At 32.8% G+C, this 22,172-nt stretch overlaps 3 protein-coding genes across 3 annotated transcripts; 2 read left to right on the top strand and 1 right to left on the bottom strand.

The window, feature by feature from the left end:
• Nucleotides 1–1,661: 1,661 nt before the first annotated feature.
• Nucleotides 1,662–2,211, bottom strand: LOC145595262 (histone H4). The gene has a single exon (XM_081651648.1). It carries the CDS (start codon nucleotides 2,125–2,127, stop codon nucleotides 1,816–1,818), a length of 312 nt encoding a protein of 103 aa, XP_081507774.1. The 5' UTR covers nucleotides 2,128–2,211; the 3' UTR covers nucleotides 1,662–1,815.
• A 2,341-nt stretch (nucleotides 2,212–4,552) lies between these two features.
• LOC145593591 (glutathione S-transferase DHAR3, chloroplastic-like) lies at nucleotides 4,553–15,720 on the top strand. The gene is made up of 6 exons (XM_081649863.1): nucleotides 4,553–4,816; nucleotides 6,558–6,648; nucleotides 6,743–6,886; nucleotides 8,005–8,122; nucleotides 12,366–12,506; nucleotides 15,427–15,720. Exons 1-6 carry the CDS (start codon nucleotides 4,594–4,596, stop codon nucleotides 15,508–15,510), a joined length of 801 nt encoding a protein of 266 aa, XP_081505989.1. The 5' UTR covers nucleotides 4,553–4,593; the 3' UTR covers nucleotides 15,511–15,720.
• Nucleotides 15,721–19,196: 3,476 nt separating this feature from the next.
• On the top strand, nucleotides 19,197–21,803 carry LOC145594272 (protein FAR1-RELATED SEQUENCE 5-like). The gene is made up of 5 exons (XM_081650608.1): nucleotides 19,197–19,306; nucleotides 19,966–20,192; nucleotides 20,295–20,529; nucleotides 20,821–21,505; nucleotides 21,570–21,803. The coding sequence occupies exons 1-5, from the start codon at nucleotides 19,197–19,199 to the stop codon at nucleotides 21,801–21,803; spliced, it is 1,491 nt and encodes a 496-aa protein (XP_081506734.1).
• Nucleotides 21,804–22,172: the final 369 nt, after the last annotated feature.

Below are 22,172 nucleotides of genomic sequence, written 5' to 3'. Positions count from 1 at the left end.
AAATTACCACCCAAAAAGAGGTCCAGTTTTGAAATTACCACCCATAAAAAATTTTATTTTAAATAACCACCCATTAAATTAATACAAAATCTTTCAGATTACCACACATTTTGATTTTCCGGTGTAAAATCCGTTTGCTCTATTTCTATATCTAAAAATCATACAAATTATAAGCCAATCTAATTTGATGTAACTGAATGAACCCTTGGTTGTCTCAATTCAAAGCATTGGCAATTATATTAACAATTGTTCTCTTAAAAAAATTTAAATCAACAAATTGTTTCAGACATATCAAGGTAATAACTATTTGACTAATTAGCAGTAACTAAAAATATAATAAGATCCAGAGAGGTTCACATTCTAGAGATTGACAGTTATGTACTTAAATTAATTAGCTGCACATTCTACAGAATTTGTACTCTATAAACAAAATTTTTACCTAATCTTACAAATGCGCATTCTTTCAGGTTTGCAGAATATGCACTTAAACAGACACCTCCAGTATTTTAGGTCTCAGTTTTTGTGCTGCACCCAGGAAATTAGCCAGCTCCGCCTATATCACACCGGCTTTTATCAAGTACTCGTATTGTGCACATTGACATATAATCCATCTGACTCTGAAGCTGATATGCAAGAGTATCAGCATCCAAAAACTAACATATACATAACTACAGAAATGCATATAACCTCAGGCACTTACCTCCAGATGCTTCAGTATAATGTACTTACCTACAAAGTATTGGATTTGAATCAAAGATACAGTTTCCTTATCATCTCTCTCCACTGCTTGACTCAGAGCATCATGGAACCTTATAACTCAGTCAATCTGATGTAACTAGACGAAAATTTTTGATGGCTATCAAACGCTTCTGAATTTGTTTAAGCAACAAGTGAAATGTGTAAAAAAAAACTCTTGGAACTCATTATCAATATTCAATACCATGAATCCACGATTAAAGTTGAGAAAAAGGGGCAAGTGAATTGGAACTCATTATCAATACCATGAACCCGTGATTACAAGTAAGGAAAAGGTTGGAGCGCAAAAAAAATAGATCAAGAGAGCTTCACATTTTAGAGATTGACAAGTTGTCATCAAATACTCCACACATTGACAACTTGACATGTACAATTGTACAATTCATCTGCAACTGATAGTTGATACTTGATACTAACCTAGGTGCATAGTACCTTAAGCATATCTAACTCGTTCAATTTCAAATGTAATACAAAGTACTCTGAATTGAATTGGATTGAATCGAATTAAAGATAGTAAGATACGATTTCATTGACATCTCTCCGTTGCTTAATTTAGAGCATCACAGAATCTTATACTTCATAGCTCTCAAACAATTAAACTCTGATGTAAATAAATGAAAATTTTTCGCTTTCAGACCCTAATGAATCTGTTTATGCAGTAGATAAAATTATACAAAAGTACTCTTGGAACTCATCATCAAATCATAGTCATGCTCAATTCCAAATTCAAATCAGTAAATCAACTCAGCAACCAAACCAAATGTTACAAGCAATCATATCAACTGTAACCATAATCTCACGATTAAAGCACTGACAAATTAATTGATGAATTACTTCAGATTTCACCAAAAATTCTAAATATATAAAAACAATAGTGACAAAAACACATCAATTGGAAAAAAAACTGTAAGAAACTAAAACCGTAATTTCATTCATTATCCCAGAAATAGAGACAATACCATCAAAACATTTACATCAACATTAAATCCTAATTATCATCAATTTAACTCTTAAACTAATCTCTAATCCCCCAAATTCAACCAAACCCAAACCCTAACCCTAACCACCGAAACCGTAGAGAGTACGACCCTGCCTCTTAAGAGCATAAACAACATCCATAGCAGTAACAGTCTTCCTTCTGGCATGCTCAGTGTAAGTAACAGCATCACGAATCACATTCTCTAGAAAGATCTTAAGAACACCACGAGTTTCCTCATAAATAAGCCCACTAATACGCTTCACACCACCTCTTCGAGCCAATCGACGAATGGCGGGCTTAGTGATACCCTGAATGTTATCACGAAGCACCTTTCTGTGACGCTTTGCACCGCCCTTTCCTAGCCCTTTGCCCCCCTTTCCTCGGCCTGACATTGTTGAGCTTCGAAAAGCTTGAAGGTGAAGAAGATGAAAGAGATTGAAGGTTTCAGAGGAGAGAGAAAATGATGGGAGAAGTTGGTGATGATATAGAGAAATGAAGTAGGAATTTATAGGGAGAGAGAAAGAGGGGGGATTTATTTGGACGGTTTGATTTGAGTTGTGATGGACGGGTGAAGATTGTGATCCGTGTGTGTTGTGGAAGGAAGATTTTGACCGTAGATTTTTTATAATCAATGGTTGGGAGTATATGGTGTTTTAGGTGTTGGATTGGAGTTTTCCTCCCAAAAATTTCATCTTACCGCTGTTTTTATTTTACCAATTTCATGCTACCGCTGTTTTAATTCTACTCATTATAGCTAAAGGTGATCAATGGGCGGGCTAGGCCAAAAAATTTTACCCATTTTTCGGGCCGGGTCGGGTCAAGTTACGGGCCAAAAAATGTGTGCCCAAACCCGCCCAAATTATTAGGGTCATGCAGGCTTTTCGGGCTGGGCAAAAAAAAACCAACTAAAAATGCATAAAATCCATTTCCCAAACCCGTCCAAGTTTTTTAAAAAAATCGGGCCGGGGCGGGCCCGAAAAACCGCCCAATATTGGGTCGGGCTGGGCTCATTATGATCAGCTCTAGTTATAGCTAAGCAAAACTATCTGAAAATCTGAATATTTCTCTTAGGTCTTGTTTGCTTAACCTTATTTTTACTAAACTGAAATTATTTTTACTAAATTTAAATTGTTTTTGTTAAACTTAAATTATTTATATTGCTTTTTCAAAAAAAAATATTTATACTGAACTGAAAATATTTATACTAATTTTTCTATTATATTTCTTTTTTAAATTTACCAAATTTTATTGAAATGAACTTATTTTTGCTATATTAAAATTATATTTACTATTTTATTTTTTTTTGTTAAGTGAAGAGAATGGGACCTTAATGTAAATACAAGTAAAGTTCTCAATTACCTCCCATTTTCTAATCCAAATTCAATAATATCAATAATTATAATGACATAATTAATTTCATTACACCAATTAAATTTATCATCACCAAATAAATTATCTGCAGTTATCAGTTGACACAATTTCCATTCTTTATGGACCTTAATTTATTACACTACATTAGCCTACATATATACCATATTAATTGAACAGAAATGTAGACTATTTCACTAAGAAACTGTCATCAAATTGAGCAACAAACACCCACAAATACCAAGCATAAAAATTCCCAATAAAAAACGATTTAACATTAACCCAAAAGACAAAAAACACTGTTAAACATTAACTCAAAAACAAAAACCCAGATAATCAAATGTTGGATGCAACCTTGAACACAAATATAATTGAAAAGAATAGTTTGAGTTATCTGTAATGTTTCACATCATCACATTCAAAATCAGGATGTTTAAATCTAACAAGGGTGCCATTTATCAGTTACTTTAATTTTGATAGTATTTGTTGAAATAACCTTGGTAATTTGTTGTGTTTTTGAATTACCCAGGTAAAAAATTTCTGCATTGCCTGCATTGTACCTTCGCAAATTTGACCAAATTTGTCAAATTTGTGAATATATGCAGCTAGGGTTATGGTGAGAAAACGATGGAGAGAAAAAAGCTAGAGCAAAAGTTTACACAATTGGAACAATATAATTCAATGTGTTATCGCCATTTTTTTGCGCCAAAAATCGTCACATGTTGAGGTTGAGGACTCCATTTGAGGTAATGCACAACAAAAACCTCAATGTTGTAGGGGTTTCTTTTTTGAGAAATCGATTTTTATTTTTCACCTTACAAATAAATGAGATGTCCTTCTCCCCTTCCTTTTGCTTTTTTTTTTTTTTATTTTTTTTTATTTTTTTGCGTTGCCTTTTGTGGATTGACTATTTTACCCTTATTAAAAGTTAAAATCTTAGAATTTCTCATATAATTACATTGATCGCCTCGAGACTAGTAATTGCTTATCGTATGTTATCCAACCCAACCCACGAACCAGTTAAGGGGGCGTTTGGTTCGCAGAGTGGTATAGGTTTGGAATCAGGAATAGGGTTAAGGTGGTATCGGGCTGGAACTTGATACTTAATACCATGTGTTTGGTTAAATTCTGGAATGAAATACCATATAAGGGAATGGAATGAGCCAAACCCATCTCCCTCCAAGGATTCTTAACCCCATACCTCATGGGTTTGAGGCATGGGTTTAAAAATCATATTTTTGACAACCAAACATATGGTATGAGTTTTAGTCATTCTAAACTCATACGTTATAACTATAATCCGCGAACCAAACGCCCCCCTTAATCCGACCCAAACCCAACCATCCTGCCCTTGCAGCCTCTTGGGGGAAAATTCTACGGAGTAGATATACACACAACAGAAAAGCACGTGTAGTAGGACGATAAATACTTAAATAGCGATGAAGTGAATCAAGTGAAGGCGAAAAGTGAGGCAGCAAAAGAATAACGAAATGTCGACCGTTAAAATAACACCAGTCGCGTATTCTCTCTCATCATCAACCTTCAAACGTCAGATAATCTCAAACCCCCATTTTCATCCCCAAAATCGCACCATTTTTACTCAAAATTTCAGGCATTCTACCAGAAGATCTCTTATTTTATCAATGGCTTCTTCGGATCCTCTCCAAATCTGTGTCAAGGAATCTATCACCACTCCCAACAAGCTTGGCGATTGTACTTTTCTCGCTCTCTTACTAATTTTATTGTTTTACTATATAATTTGATTGTTGTATTGCTGAATTTCTTTTTAATGTTTATAATTTTGTTTTTGAAGCATAATTTGGTAATATGGGTACTCTTTTTTTGAATTAAATGTTTTTTGGGGTTTTTTTGGATAAAAATCAGGGTAATTGAGGAAAATGTGATTGTTTGAGGTTTTCTGGTTGAATTTTAAAGTTGAATTTATTGGTTATTAGATTAGAGGATAAAAGGTAAACTGTCTTGTAGTAGGAATTTGGGCTCATAAATAGTCAGCAAACTCCATAAAACAGCTACGCATTATTTGAATTAGTATCGTGACAACTATTTTCTGTCCCGGAGGATATTAGAATATTGTAGTACTTCACTAATGATAGATGGCCACTTCTGAGGGTAATAAATGCAGAAATTTTGGACTTCTATCAATTCAATGTGCAATAATAGATTTTTTATTTTATTTTCCTAGTTTTCATGCTGTATATACCATTTTATTGGAAGATTTGATAATTATCACCAACTATTGTTGCCAAAATTGAAAATGCCACCTCAAGTTTTTGTTTTTTATTTTACCATCTAGTTTTTTAAAAAGGTTTTCAAATTCCCACTTTTTTGCCGCATGACGTCATCATGGGACCCACACTTTCGTTTTCGAATTCCTTTTTTTTAATATGACTTGACATATAATATATTAAGCTAGTCTCAGCGTTGGTTATATGGCTGGTTTGATTATCCACTATTTGTTTAATTTAAGGTTTTATATCTACTTGATTGAACTACAAAGTACATTGTTAAGCTATGTTTGGTTATGAGGTTATTGACATATAAGTGAGAATGGAGTGTAAATTATCCAGTCATTATGCTTGGAGTACAATAACGGAGTAGAAGAGAATTAGATGACTTAGAAGAACAAATGGATATCCCAATGTACTTGTCCCATATCTATGTGAATAAAATTTTATGCAAGTGAATGTAGAGAGAAAATACGGACGGGAGAGTGTAGAACCTAACTCAAGAGATAATGTAGAGAGTAAAATTCCTAATTGAGAAACAGGGTAAGTATAATGGGGCTGAGGTATACAATTCAAACAATTTCCTTCATTTTGAAGTATGTTAAACATTATTTAAGAATAATAAATATGATGTTTAGAACTAGCTGCATGAGGGAGGAAAAAGGACTTGAACTTTCTTTTACTTCATTTAGAGTGCTTGTCATCACCAAAAATAATCGAGGTCAATTAGGGGTAAACAGACTTACATTTTAAACTGTTCTCGTATGTTGCTTTGGTTCTTAATTTTTTACTCAACACTTCAATTTTCATGATATAAACTTTATTTGTTTAGGTCGCATGTTTTTAGGATAAAGTGTAAAAAGAAGAGGGTGGGGGAGGGGGGGGGGGAATTTTGTTAAAAATGTTCACAAACAGACTTGATGTCATAATTATAACAAGACCTAGAATTTACGTTTTCAAAAAAATTCAGAAACATGTTTCATGAATTCCCTTCCCGTGATCAAGTTTAGGATATAATCCATGTCTAAAATTTCAGGCTTTGACGTGCAACACATTTTTTTTGTTTTTACAAATGGCTATTTCTCAGAAATTTTGATGCACTGCTGATAAATATATTCAGCATTGGATTTTTCGGAGTATATGCAAGACAGCTCTCACAAAATTTAAGCTACAATATCAATCATTTTATTTTTCCATTGTAATGCCAGGTCCATTTTGCCAAAGAGTGTTGCTAACTTTGGAAGAAAAGCATCTCCCATATGACATGAAGCTGGTTGACTTAGCTAACAAGCCAGAGTGGTGAATTATTTGCAGCTTCTTCTAGTCATTTTAATTTCTTTTTTCCCTAAAATTTGCAATTTAATAGTTAGTTTTTGAATCATTTTGCTGTCAGGTTTACCAAAATAAATCCAGAGGGTAAAGTACCTGTGGTGAAATTCGATGAAAAATGGGTTGCAGATTCAGATGTCATCACAAAGTCCATAGAAGAGAAATACCCAAATCCACCTTTGGCAACACCTCCCGAGAAGAGTTCAGTGTATGTTCCCCAACCCATTGTTTATGGGTTTTGATTTCGGACATATGCAGTTGATCTTGTTTCAGAAAAAATCTACACAGTATTCAATATTTAACTTTGATCCTATCCCCAAAGAGAGATTTTGCCTTGTAATTGCAATATGTAAGTACGAGAGCTAAGAATTAATGAAAAGTAAGAGATTGAATTGTTACACTAGCACACCACCCTTTTTTTTGGCTTTCCTCCTCTTGTTTCCATTATGTTATTAAGAGGAAGCAATGTCAAAATTGTAATGCCAGCATGGTCACGGATAAGTGAATGTAGCATATTGCTGGTGTTACATTTATATTTTCTGACACGAGTGGATATTCTGTCTTGATTTCTTGAACTTTGTAGATTGTACAAATTAGTATTCTCTTATGGGAAGGAGCAACCTTTTTCTTGTTTGTTCTGTTTTGATGTGAGATTCTGAACAATTTTAATGAGTATAAGAGCTGGAGTCTTGTAGATCTGAGATTTTGCTTATTTATGATATTCAATGAAATTGATAGGCGTAATCAGCTTAGTAGTGGATTTCAATGGCAACTTCGTCAACATAAAAACCTATTGCAAATGCTGCAATGTGATGTTCTGTCCACATTACGTATTGAATATCACTCTACAATAAGTTGAAACATTTATTTGTTTACAATGTGGTGTAGCCATGTATTTAAGTGCCTCTTTCGCTTCAATGAATGAAAGAATAATAGAATAGCATACAATCTTCATAGACAATATATTTGTTAGTCATTCCTTGATATTGAGGTATGAGGTTTATACTTAGCTGAATGACAAATTAAACATCGCGTTCATGTGATTGAATTTTTTAACTGTGTGAAATTGTACCCTTGCTAACTTGGTTTCCTGTATCAATATCGGGCTTCCTGGCAGTGCCATAGTAAAAAAATTACTGTTTACTACTTTACTGTTTGCATTCCTGCACCACTCTTTATTTGGTTGTGTTTTAAGAGATGAGGTTCAGTGCAGAGGCTGTTTAACTTTAAAAGTTCTGATATATGATCTAATTTACACTATTGGCTATGTAGCTAAATTCTTCATAGTATGTCAGTGTCTCAAACTCTGGCTGTTTTTTTGTGCAGTGGTTCAAAGATTTTTCCTGCGTTTGTTGGCTTCCTCAAAAGCAAGGACCCCAGCGATGGAAAAGAGCAGGAATTACTGAATGAGCTCAGTTCCTTCAATGATTACCTGAAAGAAAATGTGAGATCCTTCTTCCCTGGCACAACCTTCCACCCCCACCCCCCCTTCTCCCCACAAACCCAATATGTGCAACTATCTAGTATTAAAATGTAACAAGACTAAATCTATGCATGGTATTAAATCATAACCTGATCTCCTTTCTCATGTTTACCTCTCTCATTTGTAGTTTAAGTTGGTTGAGATTGCTAAGTATATGTACTTATGTAGGCCTTGTTCTTTTGAGCTGATGTGGTCTGCTCTACTGCTTAGTATTAATAGTTTGGTCTACTCTACTGAAATTTGCTTCACTTTGCTCAGAAGCTCAAAAGAAGATCCTAGACATGAATGTGCTGGTGATAGGCGATCACAACAATCTTAAAAAGAAAAACCTAACTTGGTCCATTTAGCTATGTAGTATGGGTAAAGGTTATTCAATAGGGAACCTATTTGCAAGCACTTTTGTCTCAATGGTAAGATAAGTTCAGTTTAGAATTAGAGAATAATGCTCTTTAAGTCTTTAGTTCTTTACTAACATGTAAGTACAAAATTCTATGCTACTTAAAAGTATTAAAAGTCTTAAAATGAACTAGTAAAGCAATTAAACTAAGATAAATAGGATCTTCAAGGTAGGATGAAACTCATTATTGGAATATATATATATATATATATATATATATATATATATATATATATATATATAGGGGAGGGATCCGGTGAGAATAGGTTCATATGTGAGAAAACATATTTATATGAGAACTGATTTTAAATTTAGAACATGTGAGTAAAAATTTAGAACATATGAGTAAGAATTTAGAACATATGATAAAAATTCAGAATACATGATTTAAAATTTCAGAACACATGACTTAAAATTTTGAACACATGAGTAATAATTTAGAACTTCTACGTGAGTAATAATTTAGAACATTTGATTTTGGATTTACATTGCGTGATTAAAAATTTGAAAAGCCTGAGTTGAAATTTAGATAATTTGAATAAATTTTAGAACATCTGATATAAGATTTTGAACATGTGAATAAAAATTAAGAACACCAGATTTCAAACTTAAAACATATGAGTAACATTTAGAACATGTGAGTAAAAGTTTGGAACATACTAGTAATACTTTAGAACATATGATTAAAAAATTTAGAACATACGAAGTATAAAGTTAAAATTTAGAACAAATAATTTAAGATTTAGAACATGTGAGTAATGATTTAAAACATTTGATTTAATTCATTTAAGATTTAGAACACTTATATTAAAATTTAGAACATCTGGTTTAAAATTTAGAACATACGAGTAAAAATTTAGAACATGAGAGTGTTCTCACATATGAAAGATTTCTCACATAAAGAGGAATTCTCATATGAGCCTTACCCTATATATATATATATATATATATATATATATATATATATATATATATATATATATATATATATATATATATATATATATATTTTTCCCTAAGTAGTTTCTTTCACTCCATGCAAAAAGGTAGCCAAGGAAGTATGTCTCTCAACCATTATCATTTAATGTATACCACCAGGTTCATTTGGTTCATTTAGTATCGCTACAGTTTTCTGTTTTTCAAAATCATTTGATAAATGCCAAATCTATAGTAATATATAAAGTGAAAGGGGGTTTTGGGTGATAAATTTTACTTTCCCAAAATACCCCTCTCATCTTTTATTTTTAATTTTTTTAAAAATAAATTACCATCTTTACAAAAATAAAAAATTGTAACTACCATCTTAGTTAAAAAAAAAGCTTCCATCTTTTCTCTTTTAATTTTTTTTATAAGGGAAGTCAAATTTTATTATTACATGACATCATCACATATTTTTATTTTATTATTTTTTTTATCAACTATTCTTAAACCTACAAATACTTTTTTTAATAGGATAATTAAAGAGATACTATTGTGGAAAAAAAAAACAAAGAATCGAGCTTGATAAGTTAATTATATTGCACACGTACGCACGCACGCATTGTGTGCTTCTCTTAGCTTGTAATGAATAAAAAAATTGGTCAAATAATTAAAATCATGATAATTTTGAAAACTAACGTGGCAACACCTTTTTCTTGTTTTTTGTTTTTGATCTTTCGTCTTTTAAAAAAATTGAAAACAAAAATGATGCCAAACAAGCCAACAAAGTACCCCAAATTAATCCACTAACCTATATTTACATGATTGGTTTTTACCATAGCCCTTTAGTCTTAGACTATTCACCACTCATGATTTACAGCAAAACTAAAGCAAAGCATTTTATTTAGATTGAATTAAGTAGGGATTAAGCAAGAGATCAGCTAAAGCATGAAGCCAAATGATGAGAAAGAGCAAGTAAAATTCTCAAGAAGCTTCAAATGATGTAGTTGAATCTTCCTAAATAAGTTTTAAATCTAAGTTCTAAAACTATATTTTCTTTATTTACTTTCTCACACTAGTTAACTTAAGGAATCCTTAACTTTTGGTTAAGTTCTCTAAATTTACAGCTTAGTCTCTTCAATTATGGGGAACAGAAGAACATCCCCTATATATAAGGATAGTGAAATGAAAAAAAAATAAATAAATAACAATCCTATAGAAGTTCCTGTTAGTTATTCTTTGAACAGGGGTCTGGTTTCAGCAGATATAAGGGTCCAGTCATCTTTTTGCTTCCACTGCTTATTTAAGGTGTGTTCTTTCTTAAAAAAAAAAATAGTTTCAGGTGTAATAACTTTAGATAAGTTTCAATTAGGTCTAATTAATTCCAATAAATTTTATAAGTTCAAATCTGGTCTTATAAGTTTCAATCAGGTCAAATTTATCCCCACTCACCCAAAAACCCACCCCAACTACTAATTAGCTACCCCGCCCCTTGAAATCCACCCTGCCTTGTTGAATCCACCCCCAGCCACTTGAAAACCCACCCTCACCCTAGAAAAACAAGATCCAAGAGAGTGCAAATAACAAGTTAATTGGGTGCATATAAGAAAAAGAAGTTAATGCTTGAAATGATAATCAACGTCGGAAAAGTACACGAAGGTTTTTTATGACAAAAAAAAAAAAAAATTGATGCAAATTGGTCGTATTTGTTTGTCAAATAATTTAAAGGATTTTTCTGGCAAATTTTTCTAATTATTATTTAATATTAATAGATGAATCGTATAAAAAATATATTACTTCTAGCTAATTTGTTTATAGTTATTGATTTGTACTTTGTAGTTTTAGTAATGACTTAACAAGTTCAAGTCCAATCATGTGAAGAGAACCCACCCTTGAAAAAGTTCTGTCCATTCCAAAAATGAATGTCGTGTCTGGCAAAGCAAGGTTCTACTCCTGTGCAGATGACTGGCACCCAATGGGTTTAAACATTGTCTCATCTTCAACATTTTAGCTTCATGCTTCCCCCTTACAAGCTCGTGCGCCTGATAGTCAGTTATTTAAGTCTCATGATTGAATAGAGTTGCTTTAGGAGGCGTACTTTGAATGCCTATATAGTAGAGCAATGCAAAGAACTACAGAAGAGTTGAAAAACATTTAAGATTGCCAAAATAAACCTTAACTGAACTCAAGGGGAATAGGAAATAAATCAGAATTGAACTCTTAAGGGGAAAAGCAAAGAATCAACTTAAATCGCAAGGTCTAAGGTGAGTTTAATCTCTTATCGTGATTGATGACCTTGGTTGGGGTTAAAAACCAAATTTCCTAGACTGAACTATACAGTGGGTTTTGTCAGCACATGAAATGATTGTAATTAATACAATTGCTAGGTGGTGTTGCTTTCTTTCTCCTTTTGAGTGAATAATTTCATGTAATACTATCTAATGTAGTCTAGTTTAGTGACTTAAAAGAGACATACAAATGATACAAGGCTTTTTGCTGGAGCTTGTCCATGTTGGCACTCATTCTTTTTTTTTTTTTTTTTTTGAAAGCATGTTGGCACTCATTCTGATGAAGGCAGGTATCGTATGCAATTGTATAGGAAATTATCAACTCAATTATATATTCTGATGTCTTTAAGTTCATAAATTTGGACAGCAATCTGCTTGCCTGCTCTGTTTGCTGACTCCCTGATTCCACCTTTCTTCACTTGATATGAGCCTTGTAATTAGAAGCAGCAGCTCAACTTTGACAATTATGTGGTTTTTTTTTTTTTTTTTTTTTTTTTTTTTTTTTTTGTGTGTGTGTGTGTGTGTGTGTGTGTGTGTGTGTGTAGCATCTGTGTCAACCAATTACAAACAACCTAATCTTTACATATGTTGATACCTGTAGGGGCCTTTTATTAACGGGGAGAAGATCTCTGCAGCGGACCTATCTCTCGGACCAAAGCTTTACCATATGGAGATTGCATTGGGAAATTACAAGAATTGGTCTGTTCCAGAGTCACTTCCTTATGTGAAGTCTTACATGAAGGTATCTCTTATCTGTTTACTCTTTCACCTCCTAATGGCATAGAAGATAACTGCAAAAGAATTCTGCCCGTTTATGAGGGGAATGGAAACTGCATATAAGTCAAAACTATTTATTCTTTATTTGTTTTATTTATTTCTTTGAAATATGAGGATTGAATATACAGAAATTTCACCAAATACCACTGAGTTTAAGCTTAATTCACCGTATACCACTAAAAACTTTGTAATACACCATGTACCACTGAGTTTAACATAAATGTCACAACATGCCTTTAATGACTAACGCCGTTAACTCCGTTAGTCATTAAGGTTAATTGTGCCACGTGGCTGTCATTTATTGGCTCTTATTAATATTATTTAATTAATTACTTAAATAAAAAATTAAAAAACTTTTAAAATAAATAAATAAATAAACCACCACCAACCTAGCCACCGCAGCCCCTTAGCCCAGCCAACAGCCTTGCCCCCACCGGCGCTACCATGTCTACACCGGCGCCACCTCCCCATCGGCAACCACTATAACTCACGACGATCCACCTGAACTCGCCCATCCTTTTCCCCTAAACCACCATCCTCTCAAGTCTCACCCTAAAACTTGAAAAACCCTCTCTCCGACGACCAAACCCACTTATCGGCGCCCAAACCAACCTTCCCCGCGCCGGCGAACCTTAGTCACCTCTCAATCTTCGAACTCCACCCCTTTCCCCCTTCTGAACCACAATTCCAAAACCCTATAACCCCAAAATCAAAATCAAGGGTTTCGATTTTGAGTTTTGGGATTTTGGGTTGGTTGTTTGCAGCTAAATTAAACGGCGGTGACGTGAGGGAGGTGGGTCTGGGCCGTCGGCATTAGGTTTCGACATGGTGGTTTTTGGCTTAGGTGGAAGGGCTACGGGGGAAGGCATTTTAGGTGGGGAAGGAGGGAGAATTTGGGTTGGGTATGGTGGATCAAGGGAGAGATCCGTGCACCAACGTAAAGCTGGGTGAAAGTTGGCGACGACCCGGTGGTGATTCAAGGTTGGGAGCGGGCGGCGAGGGGCTGGCCGGGCTGCTAGGTGGCGATTGTGGGGAGGGGATATGGCTGACAGTTGGTGGTGGTTTTTTTTTTTTAATTATTTAATTGATTAATTATTTAATTAAATAGTTTAAAGAATAGCCAATTAGAGGCTGCCACGTGTCACATTTAACTCTTCATGACTAACGGGGTTAAGAAAAAGGGCATGTTGTGACATTTATGTTAAACTCAGTGGTACATGGTGTATTACAAAGTTTTTGGTGGTATACGGTGAATTAAGCTTAAACTCAGTGGTATTTGGTGAAATTTCCGTTGAATATAGAACATCAGTCAAATTTAAAGTGAAGGGTCTTCATCAACTAGAATAAACTTGTTCAACCACATTCGATCTTATTAATCTTGCCATTGCCTTACTTGAAGAAACAAGTTGGAGCCTCCTTGTGCTTTGAAATTAGAACCAAGTTTCCGCCTAACAAACTAATAACTAGTTAACTACTTGTCCCATGTATACTTGTTTTTTCTTGAACATGTAGGCTGCAATGAGAATAACTTAAAACACTTTTCTATGATGTGACAAGTGCTGAGACTGCTGACTATCAACTTGTAAAGTCAAAGCTGTTGCAGTGATCCATTTCTTACGATATAACCATCCCTGAATACCCTTGAATTTTTAATGGAGACCACATAGTCTGTTAAACTTGGACTCGAGGGAACTACACCTTATACAATTAAAAATCACTACAGGCCCCATCTTTAGTTGTTCATTCCAATCGTGACCATTCCTTTTTCATCCTTCAAAATAGTATATTCCCATGTACAGTTGTACTCCTTTTCTTTTTGTTGTACAACTAAGGAAATTTTTATAGTCAATCATAGACTTAGATTCACTAGTAGATGTTGATATCCTTATATAATCCTCACTCTTGTCTTTTACCCACATCTTATTCATCTCAAGTTCATAGTTAATATCTAATATGGAGTATCAAATTATTCACTTGTTTTAATTACTCATGCTATGGATGTGGCCCATGTTGGTGCATCAACTCCGTTCTTGTGGGCTTTTGAGGAGCGAGAGAAATTGTTGGAATTCTATGAAAGAGTCCCAGTATCCATATTAACATCATCAATGATTTAAGTGGAGGAACTAGAAATTGAAGATTGTGACTCCCTTTTTAACATATAGAGCATTCTCTTCTGTGTCTAATTTTTCTATATATTCTTTCAACTTCAGCTCCAACAATCTGACAAGGTTCTAAAGCTTTGACTGAACTAAAGATCTTTGGAAAGTTTTGCCATTAATCGTCCATCCTTGAAAATTATGGTTGCAAAGAGAGTTTTTTTTTTTTGTCTTTTTACCATGACTTTCAAGCTTTAACATATTGCCACTTATTGAACACTAGAGATAATAGAATTAAAGGACTTCATCTCATCCTCTTCATCTTGTGGCATTGGCAGGTCAAGAACAATTGTCTCCAAAACTTTCTTGCTGACCATATTCACGGTTTTTCTTGCCCCCCTTAACTTGAGGCCTTCCTTGTCCTCCCACTTTAACATACTGATTAATCCCTAAATTGATAATCTGTTTGGTTATCCAAAGGATTCTGCCGTAGCAATAGCTGTGTAATATAACCCAAACATACATGAACACACAAAAAGGAACCAACACAGTGATAATTAAGAGTACATGAACCATAGTCCTTGCTTGAATTTTGAGGCCTTCCTTGTCCTCCCACTTAAACGTTAGCTTCAGCAATAGATGTTTTAAATTACCAGAACATACAAGCAACCAAAGTGCAGAAAGTCGAAATGATTTTAAGATATAGCAAAGTTACAGTATAATACTTGATTGAACAAACCTACTACCTTGTGCAATCGAAGTGAATGATAGTCTTCTACGTGTGTGCAGAATATATTTGCCAGGGATTCATTTGTGAAAACCATTGCATCACCAGAGGATGTCATTGCTGGCTGGGCAAAGCACATAAGCTGAAGCTGTCCAAGATTTACGGTCACTGGTTTCTTGTGCAGAAGATGAGCCTTGGTGTGAATTGTAGTGTCTCGATCAATAAGTGATTTTGGCAGCCTGTAATCGCTTGAATGTAAATTATCTGAAGTATAGTGAAGACTATTTCAACTTTTCTATGAAAAGCGTTTTAACTTCTTGGTCTGAATATAATGGATGGGAAGAAATCAATGCTCACGGATACGAATCCTTGAGAGGGAAAATGGAGGAAGGGAAGGGAAAAGAAAGGGAGGGGGAGGTGAGCTCCATATTCCCTCCAAATCTCTCCAATATTGGAGAGATTATGCTAATTAAAGAGGGGGGAAAATGGATCCCTCCCTCTCCTTCTCCTTCCTTCTCCCAATCTTTTACCCAAACAAGAGAATTTGTCCCCCTCTATTTCTCCTCTTCTTTTCCTTCCATTTCTTCCTATCCAAACAAAGTATGAATGATTTTTTCCATGTTAAAAATCAGGGTACAATTTTTCCAGGTGGTGCAGGTGAGCTATGGCAACCCAAATATCCTGCCTCGTGTTCTCTTGGACTCAATAGGTACAATTTTGTAGGTACACTTCTAAGATAACATTACATTGGTCACATGGCGCTACTGCTACCCTTTTTTTTTTTTTTTAATATTTGTTTAATTGGTTACAAATTTTTTCATAAATCTCTTAAATAATCTAGAGACGGTTGCTCTTTTGGTTTGACCTTTTATTTAAAATGTATTGTTACTGACATTAATGAGAGAATATATTTCCTCAAAAACTAATAAACAAATATCTTTAGCGTATAAATATATTACTTGTAGAAGATATCATAGTTCAAACTTTATATTCATAAAATTATCTCAAACTTTTCTAATGATTTAGATTGATTTCTTTATTGACCATCATAAATTTATAATTATCTCAAACTTTTCTATTGAGTTAGATTGATATTTTTATTGACCATGATTATCATTTGTATTGTGCATATATATTATTATTTCACGTAAATGATAAGTATAAATTGACAAAAAAAAAAAAAAAAAAATTACTATATGAATAGTACAGGAAAAAAATCATTAACAACTAAAAAGCAACAGACTTAATAAACATATACTCTTAAATCATACTAATCTAGGAGAAAAAATTTTCTACCATTTTCTTTGTCATTTCAACCATCGTCGATGTTGATTGTACTAAACTTGTTTCATTACTTTCAACAAAAGACACCTGCTCTTCCATCTGTTGTAACCTTTCCTTCAGTTCGCAGCATTCCCTCTTACTAACAGTCTGTTGTTCCTCCAACTCTACTACCCTTTCCATGATTTTCGAGGTTTTTAATAACTCGAAAACAGTAGAAGAAAGTTGACGTTGAACCATCTGTAGTTCCATCTCCAAATATTTATTATCTTTCTTGGAAGAAATAAGTTGATTTCGAAGATCATTTACCTCTTCTTTATACGACTCAAGCTCGATCTTTTTATCATTCTTGACTTCCTCTATCTGTGCCTGTTTTTTCAATAAATCAGCGACGGCTGAATTCGGTGTTGTCACTCCAAATAGCGACCAGTCAAAGATATCATTATTAATCAGTCGATAATATTTTTTCAACTTGTGTGAATAGAAGTAGCATGCTCCATTACAGTTAACAAAAAGAGTTCCTTCACCTCCCCTCAAAATGAGAGAGTTATGAAGCTTTTCTCGATTCGATTCGTTTATTTCAGTTCCATATACGAATAACTTATCTTTCCTAAGGTCTATGTCGCCGAGGTATCTGTCATTAGACTCTCCATCGATGCGAGTCCTTCTGAAAATATAGGACCCTTCATAGATTACGCCTGATAGAAAGGTATCAGGAGTTTCGTCAAGCCTGTACGTGCTCATTCTGTGTTTAATAGCTAATTCTAATAGAGTTATGCAATAGAGAATGTTGAAAAGCTATTATAATTAATGAAAGGACAACCATTTATAGTGTTAAAAAGGAATATTAATAAAATCAGTAAGATAAACATGAAATTATAAAGATATTAAAAAGATTCAATCAATCAATCAATCAATCAATCAAAGCCTTAATCCCAAAAGTGGGGTCGGCTAACATGAACCAAATTTGATTATTCCGTGTAGTCATCAACATAAATCTTTCTCCTCCATCCCTTACGATCCAAAACTTCATCCTCACGTAAATCCATGCACTTCATATCCTTCCTCACTCCTTCCAACCAAGTCATCTTTGGTCTCCCTCTTCCTCGTTTAATCCCTCCATGGTCCCACTCTTCCACTCTTCGCACCGGTGCACCCTCGGGTCTCCGTCTTACATGTCCAAACCAACGCAGACGATTTTCCCTTAATTTATCTACAATGCCCGCCACACCTACTTTCTTGCGAATAACCTCACAAATGATAAAATCAAATCAAACAAATTGATAATAAGATATGATATATTAATTAATAATAATACATTAATATGTACCAAAAGATATTCTATGTCTATTGATATTTGGCTCTAATATATTACGAGTATTTATCTAGGCTTCAACTAATTAGGATCGAAATAAGCTTCATATTAATATACATATATACACATGTTCGTAGATTTATTGTCTCCATTTCATAATGTTAGTCTCATTTACGTTTATCAAAGAAATCATGCAAATCTTGGATTTCAAATATCTTTAATCTTACACCAGCAAAAAAATATAAAAATTGGATAATAATAACGTAATCATCGAGATGAAAAAACTAGATCTTAGGTGACAATGTTTGTTGTTATATATACAGAAATTTCGAAGTTCTCTCTTATTAATAATAGTAAAAAAATTTCTAATTTTAATATAACTAACATTATGAAACAAAGAGAATATTATTTACCGAGACCAAAAGTTATACTTTCTTGAAAGTTCGAGCTAAGTAAAATTTTTAAATAATTGATATTTGAAAAATCATATCATATCTGCCAAATATAAGTATTTAATCATTTGAATAATTAATTGTTTTTGGATTTCTAAATTAATAATATAGGTTTAATTATCTTTTAAAGGTCGGTCCATATTTTAGTACACTAACTATCTCAAGAGAAATATCTAATATACATTATGTATTTAACTAAATTTGATATTATATAAAATATTTATTTATTCAACTATTTTATTATTATTTTCGTTTTTATTTAAAAAAATAAATAAAATAAAGTAAAATTGTGAAACGTGAGCTGATGGTTTTACTTCTAGGAAATCTACGACTACAAAGAAGAAGAATAACAAAGATATAATTGCTTTTCAATATGGAGTTTGCGATAAGGAAGGTTTCAGGGCAACAAAAAAACCTATTGCTCAACAAACCGTTGATGAGGAAGGAAAAGTTCGTATTACTAGGAAACGTTTAGTCACTCGTGTAGGATGCAATGCTCACATATGTATGAGATATGATGCTGGAAAGTATGTTGTTAGTCATTTCAAAGAAGAACATAATCATTGTTTATATACTCCAAGTTGTGCAAAATTTCAAAAGGATAATAGGAATATGTATATTATGCATAAAAAATTGATTGTTTATAATTCAAAGGTAATTTATTTTTATGTGTCAAATATTGTTTTAATTGTTATGATTTATTATGTTCTAAAGTTGATCCTTAATCGTAGTATTTTTTTTTTTTTGTACACGGGTAAATGTTGGTCCCGTAAGGTCTTATATTATGATGAAAGAATTAGCTGGATCACATGATAATGTTGGTGCATCTAAACAAGATTTCAAAAACTTTTATAGAGATTTGAAGGCTTATATTGCCGGATCAGATGCCCAAATGTTTGTGGATAACTTTCAAAATAAGAAATTGCTTTGGAGTGCATTTTTTTTTATACTATGATGTTGATGAAGAAGATAGACTTTGTAGAGCTTTATGGGCTGATCCTATTTGTCGAAAAAATTATGCACTTTTTGGCGATATGGTTTCCTTTGATACCACATTCCAAACAAACAGGTGATGTTCTAAATGTAGAATTTTTTATGTTCTTATATTACTATCTATCATGTTTTGATGTTCTAAACATATATTCCTTATGTTCTAAATATATTGATGTTCTGAACATATATATATGCCTTATGTTCTAAATATACTGATGTTTTGAACATATATGCCTTATGTTCTACAATATATATATTATGTTTTTATGTAATAAACATTATGCTTTTGTGTTTTACACTTTATGCCTTGTTTTCTAAACTAATATCCATCATGTTCTAAACATTATGTCTATAGTTTATTGTTTAAGTTTTAGATAATTCATTATGTTTTTAAACAAGTATAATATTGACAAGTCTAATAATTAAAATAAATTATTGTGCTCTATGTTTATTTTTAATGTTCTAAAGTATACCTTTATGTTCCACAATTTACCTTTATGTTCTAAAGTTTACCCTTATGTTCTAATATTTTCTGCATATATAATTTGTGTATGTAACAGATATAATATGATCTTTGGTCCATTTACTGGAGTTGATCATCATAAGAAATGTGTTACTTTTGCGGCTTCTTTTGTAGCTCATGAAGATATATCATCTTTTGAATGGGTTTTCAAAACTTTTCTTAAAGCAATGGGAAATAATGAGCCTGTGTGTTTGATTACCGATCAAGATCCTGCAATGAAAGTTTCTGTTCGTAATGTTTTTCAAACTACAGAACATAGGTTTAGTATGTGGCATATTATGAAAAAGGTGCCTGAAAAAGTAGGTCGGGCAATTACCCAAGAAACTAATTTTTTGAAAAAACTTTGTGCATGTGTTTGACATTTAGAGATTGAGCCGGCAGAATTTGAAGAAAAGTGGAACAAAGTTATTTCAGAATTCAATTTGAACAATCATGGATGGTTGGCAAATATGTACGACATACGTGATATGTGGATTCCAGCGTATTTCAGAGATTTAATTTTAGGTGGCATCATGAGGACCACATCTAGATCAGAAAGTGAAAATAACTTTTTCACTATGTTCACAAATCCCCATCTCACTTTGATTGAGTTCTACATGAGGTAATATGTAAATGTCTAAATATGTTCTAAAGTTAATCTTTTATGTTCAAAAGTTTTTCTTCAATGCTCTAAAGTTTTCTATTTATGTTTTATAGTTTTATTTTTATTTTATAACTCTCTTTTATGTTCTAAATTTTTTCTTACATGTTGAAAATTTTTAGTTTAATGTTTTAATAGTATTTAGATCATAATAATTATTTCATGTGTATTATTTTAATATGTTCTAATGTAGTTCACTTTATGTTCTAAAGTTATCTTCTATTTTCTAAAGTTAATTTATATTTTCTATAGGTTTGAATATGCATTGGATGCTCAAAGGCACACTCAAAATAAAATGGATAATGATTCGAAGAATAAGCGTCCAGAGTGTAAGACGCCAATTCCTTTAGAAAAAGATGCTTCCGAGTTGTTTACAACAACAATTTTCTATGATTTTCAATATGAGCTTGAAATTGGATGTTTTAATTGTGGTGTTGAGGAGATGAAGAAGGACAATGAGATTTACATTTTCAAATTAAGGGAAGGATCTAGGAGGAGGACTTTTGATGTTGTTTTTGATCCAACTACCTTAGATACCAAGTGTTTTTGTAAAAAATTTGAACGTGATGGTGTGCCTTGTAGGCATATGATTTGGGTGTGGAAGGCAAGGATGTTAGAGAAAATTCCCAAGACCTATGTTCTAAATAGATGGTGTACAATGGCTTATAAGAAGCCCATTTTTTATTTAGAGGGTAATGTGTTGGAGGAATGTCTTAATGCAGTAGATAAGAAGATGCTATTAAATGATTTGTGGACTGAAATTCATGCTTGTGTGAGTTTAGTGCAAAACAATGAAGATGAACTAAGTGATCTTGTCAAAAAACTTCGAGCCATGAAAATAGATTTGGAACATAAGAAAACCACAAATGGAAGCAACAATCTTTCTAGCAAAGTTAAAGACATTGAAATGCTTATTGGAGCTAGTTTACCTTCTGAAGTTTTGATCAAACCTCCTAAAATTTTAAAAAAACAAAGGTACGGGGGTTCATGTTCCAAATCAGGTTAATGTTCCAAATGATATCAATGTTCCAAATGATACACATGTTCCAAATGATACCAATTTTCCAAATGATACCCATGTTCCAAATGATACCCATGTTCCAAATAGTGACAAGAGAATGAAGAGTGACATAGAAAAAGCTGTTGAACAAAGTCAAAAGAAGAAAAGATTATGTAGAGCATGTGGAGAGCTTGGTCATCATGATAGTCGTAATTGTCCAGGGAAAGTCAAGTGATATGTAAGTAAACATTTTTAATTTTCTTATGTTTTAATTATTGATAAATTAAAATTATTATATGTTCTAAAATTCATCAAATATGTTCTAACATGTTTCATATATTTTAATGTGTTTATGTTCTAATTTTTTTTAAATTTTTTTTTTCACAGGTTGATGAATATGCTATAAGTACAACCACCTCAGACACTTTATTTATAGAAATAATCACATTTACTTGTACATGAAAAAAATTTTGTGTAATTTTTTTATATATTTATTTTGTATTCTTTTCAATTTATTAACATAATATCATATTATTTTTTTGTCCAATTATTCTTTAAAAATTGTATGCCGCAATCCATAGATTGATCCACAAACCACCAATTT

Source organism: Chenopodium album, chromosome 19, assembly GCF_948465745.1.
Source record: "Chenopodium album chromosome 19, dcCheAlbu1.1, whole genome shotgun sequence".
Lineage (NCBI taxonomy): Eukaryota > Viridiplantae > Streptophyta > Magnoliopsida > Caryophyllales > Amaranthaceae > Chenopodium > Chenopodium album.
Note: the sequence above shows the minus strand (reverse complement) of the source record. Positions and strands in the feature narration are given on the sequence as shown.

What these genes read in the sequence shown, in the direction of transcription:
- LOC145595262 (XM_081651648.1), bottom strand. Translation starts at nt 2,127, where the DNA reads ATGTCAGGCCGAGGAAAGGGGGGCAAAGGGCTAGGAAAGGGCGGTGCA.
- LOC145593591 (XM_081649863.1), top strand. Translation starts at nt 4,594, where the DNA reads ATGTCGACCGTTAAAATAACACCAGTCGCGTATTCTCTCTCATCATCA. An exon ending in TCCCAACAAGCTTGGCGATT is followed by an intron (nt 4,817 to 6,557) that starts GTACTTTTCTCG and finishes TTGTAATGCCAG; the next exon opens with GTCCATTTTGCCAAAGAGTG. An exon ending in CCTCCCGAGAAGAGTTCAGT is followed by an intron (nt 6,887 to 8,004) that starts GTATGTTCCCCA and finishes TTTTTTGTGCAG; the next exon opens with TGGTTCAAAGATTTTTCCTG.
- LOC145594272 (XM_081650608.1), top strand. Translation starts at nt 19,197, where the DNA reads ATGATGAAAGAATTAGCTGGATCACATGATAATGTTGGTGCATCTAAA. An exon ending in GCCGGATCAGATGCCCAAAT is followed by an intron (nt 19,307 to 19,965) that starts GTTTGTGGATAA and finishes TGTATGTAACAG; the next exon opens with ATATAATATGATCTTTGGTC. An exon ending in AACTACAGAACATAGGTTTA is followed by an intron (nt 20,193 to 20,294) that starts GTATGTGGCATA and finishes TTTGACATTTAG; the next exon opens with AGATTGAGCCGGCAGAATTT.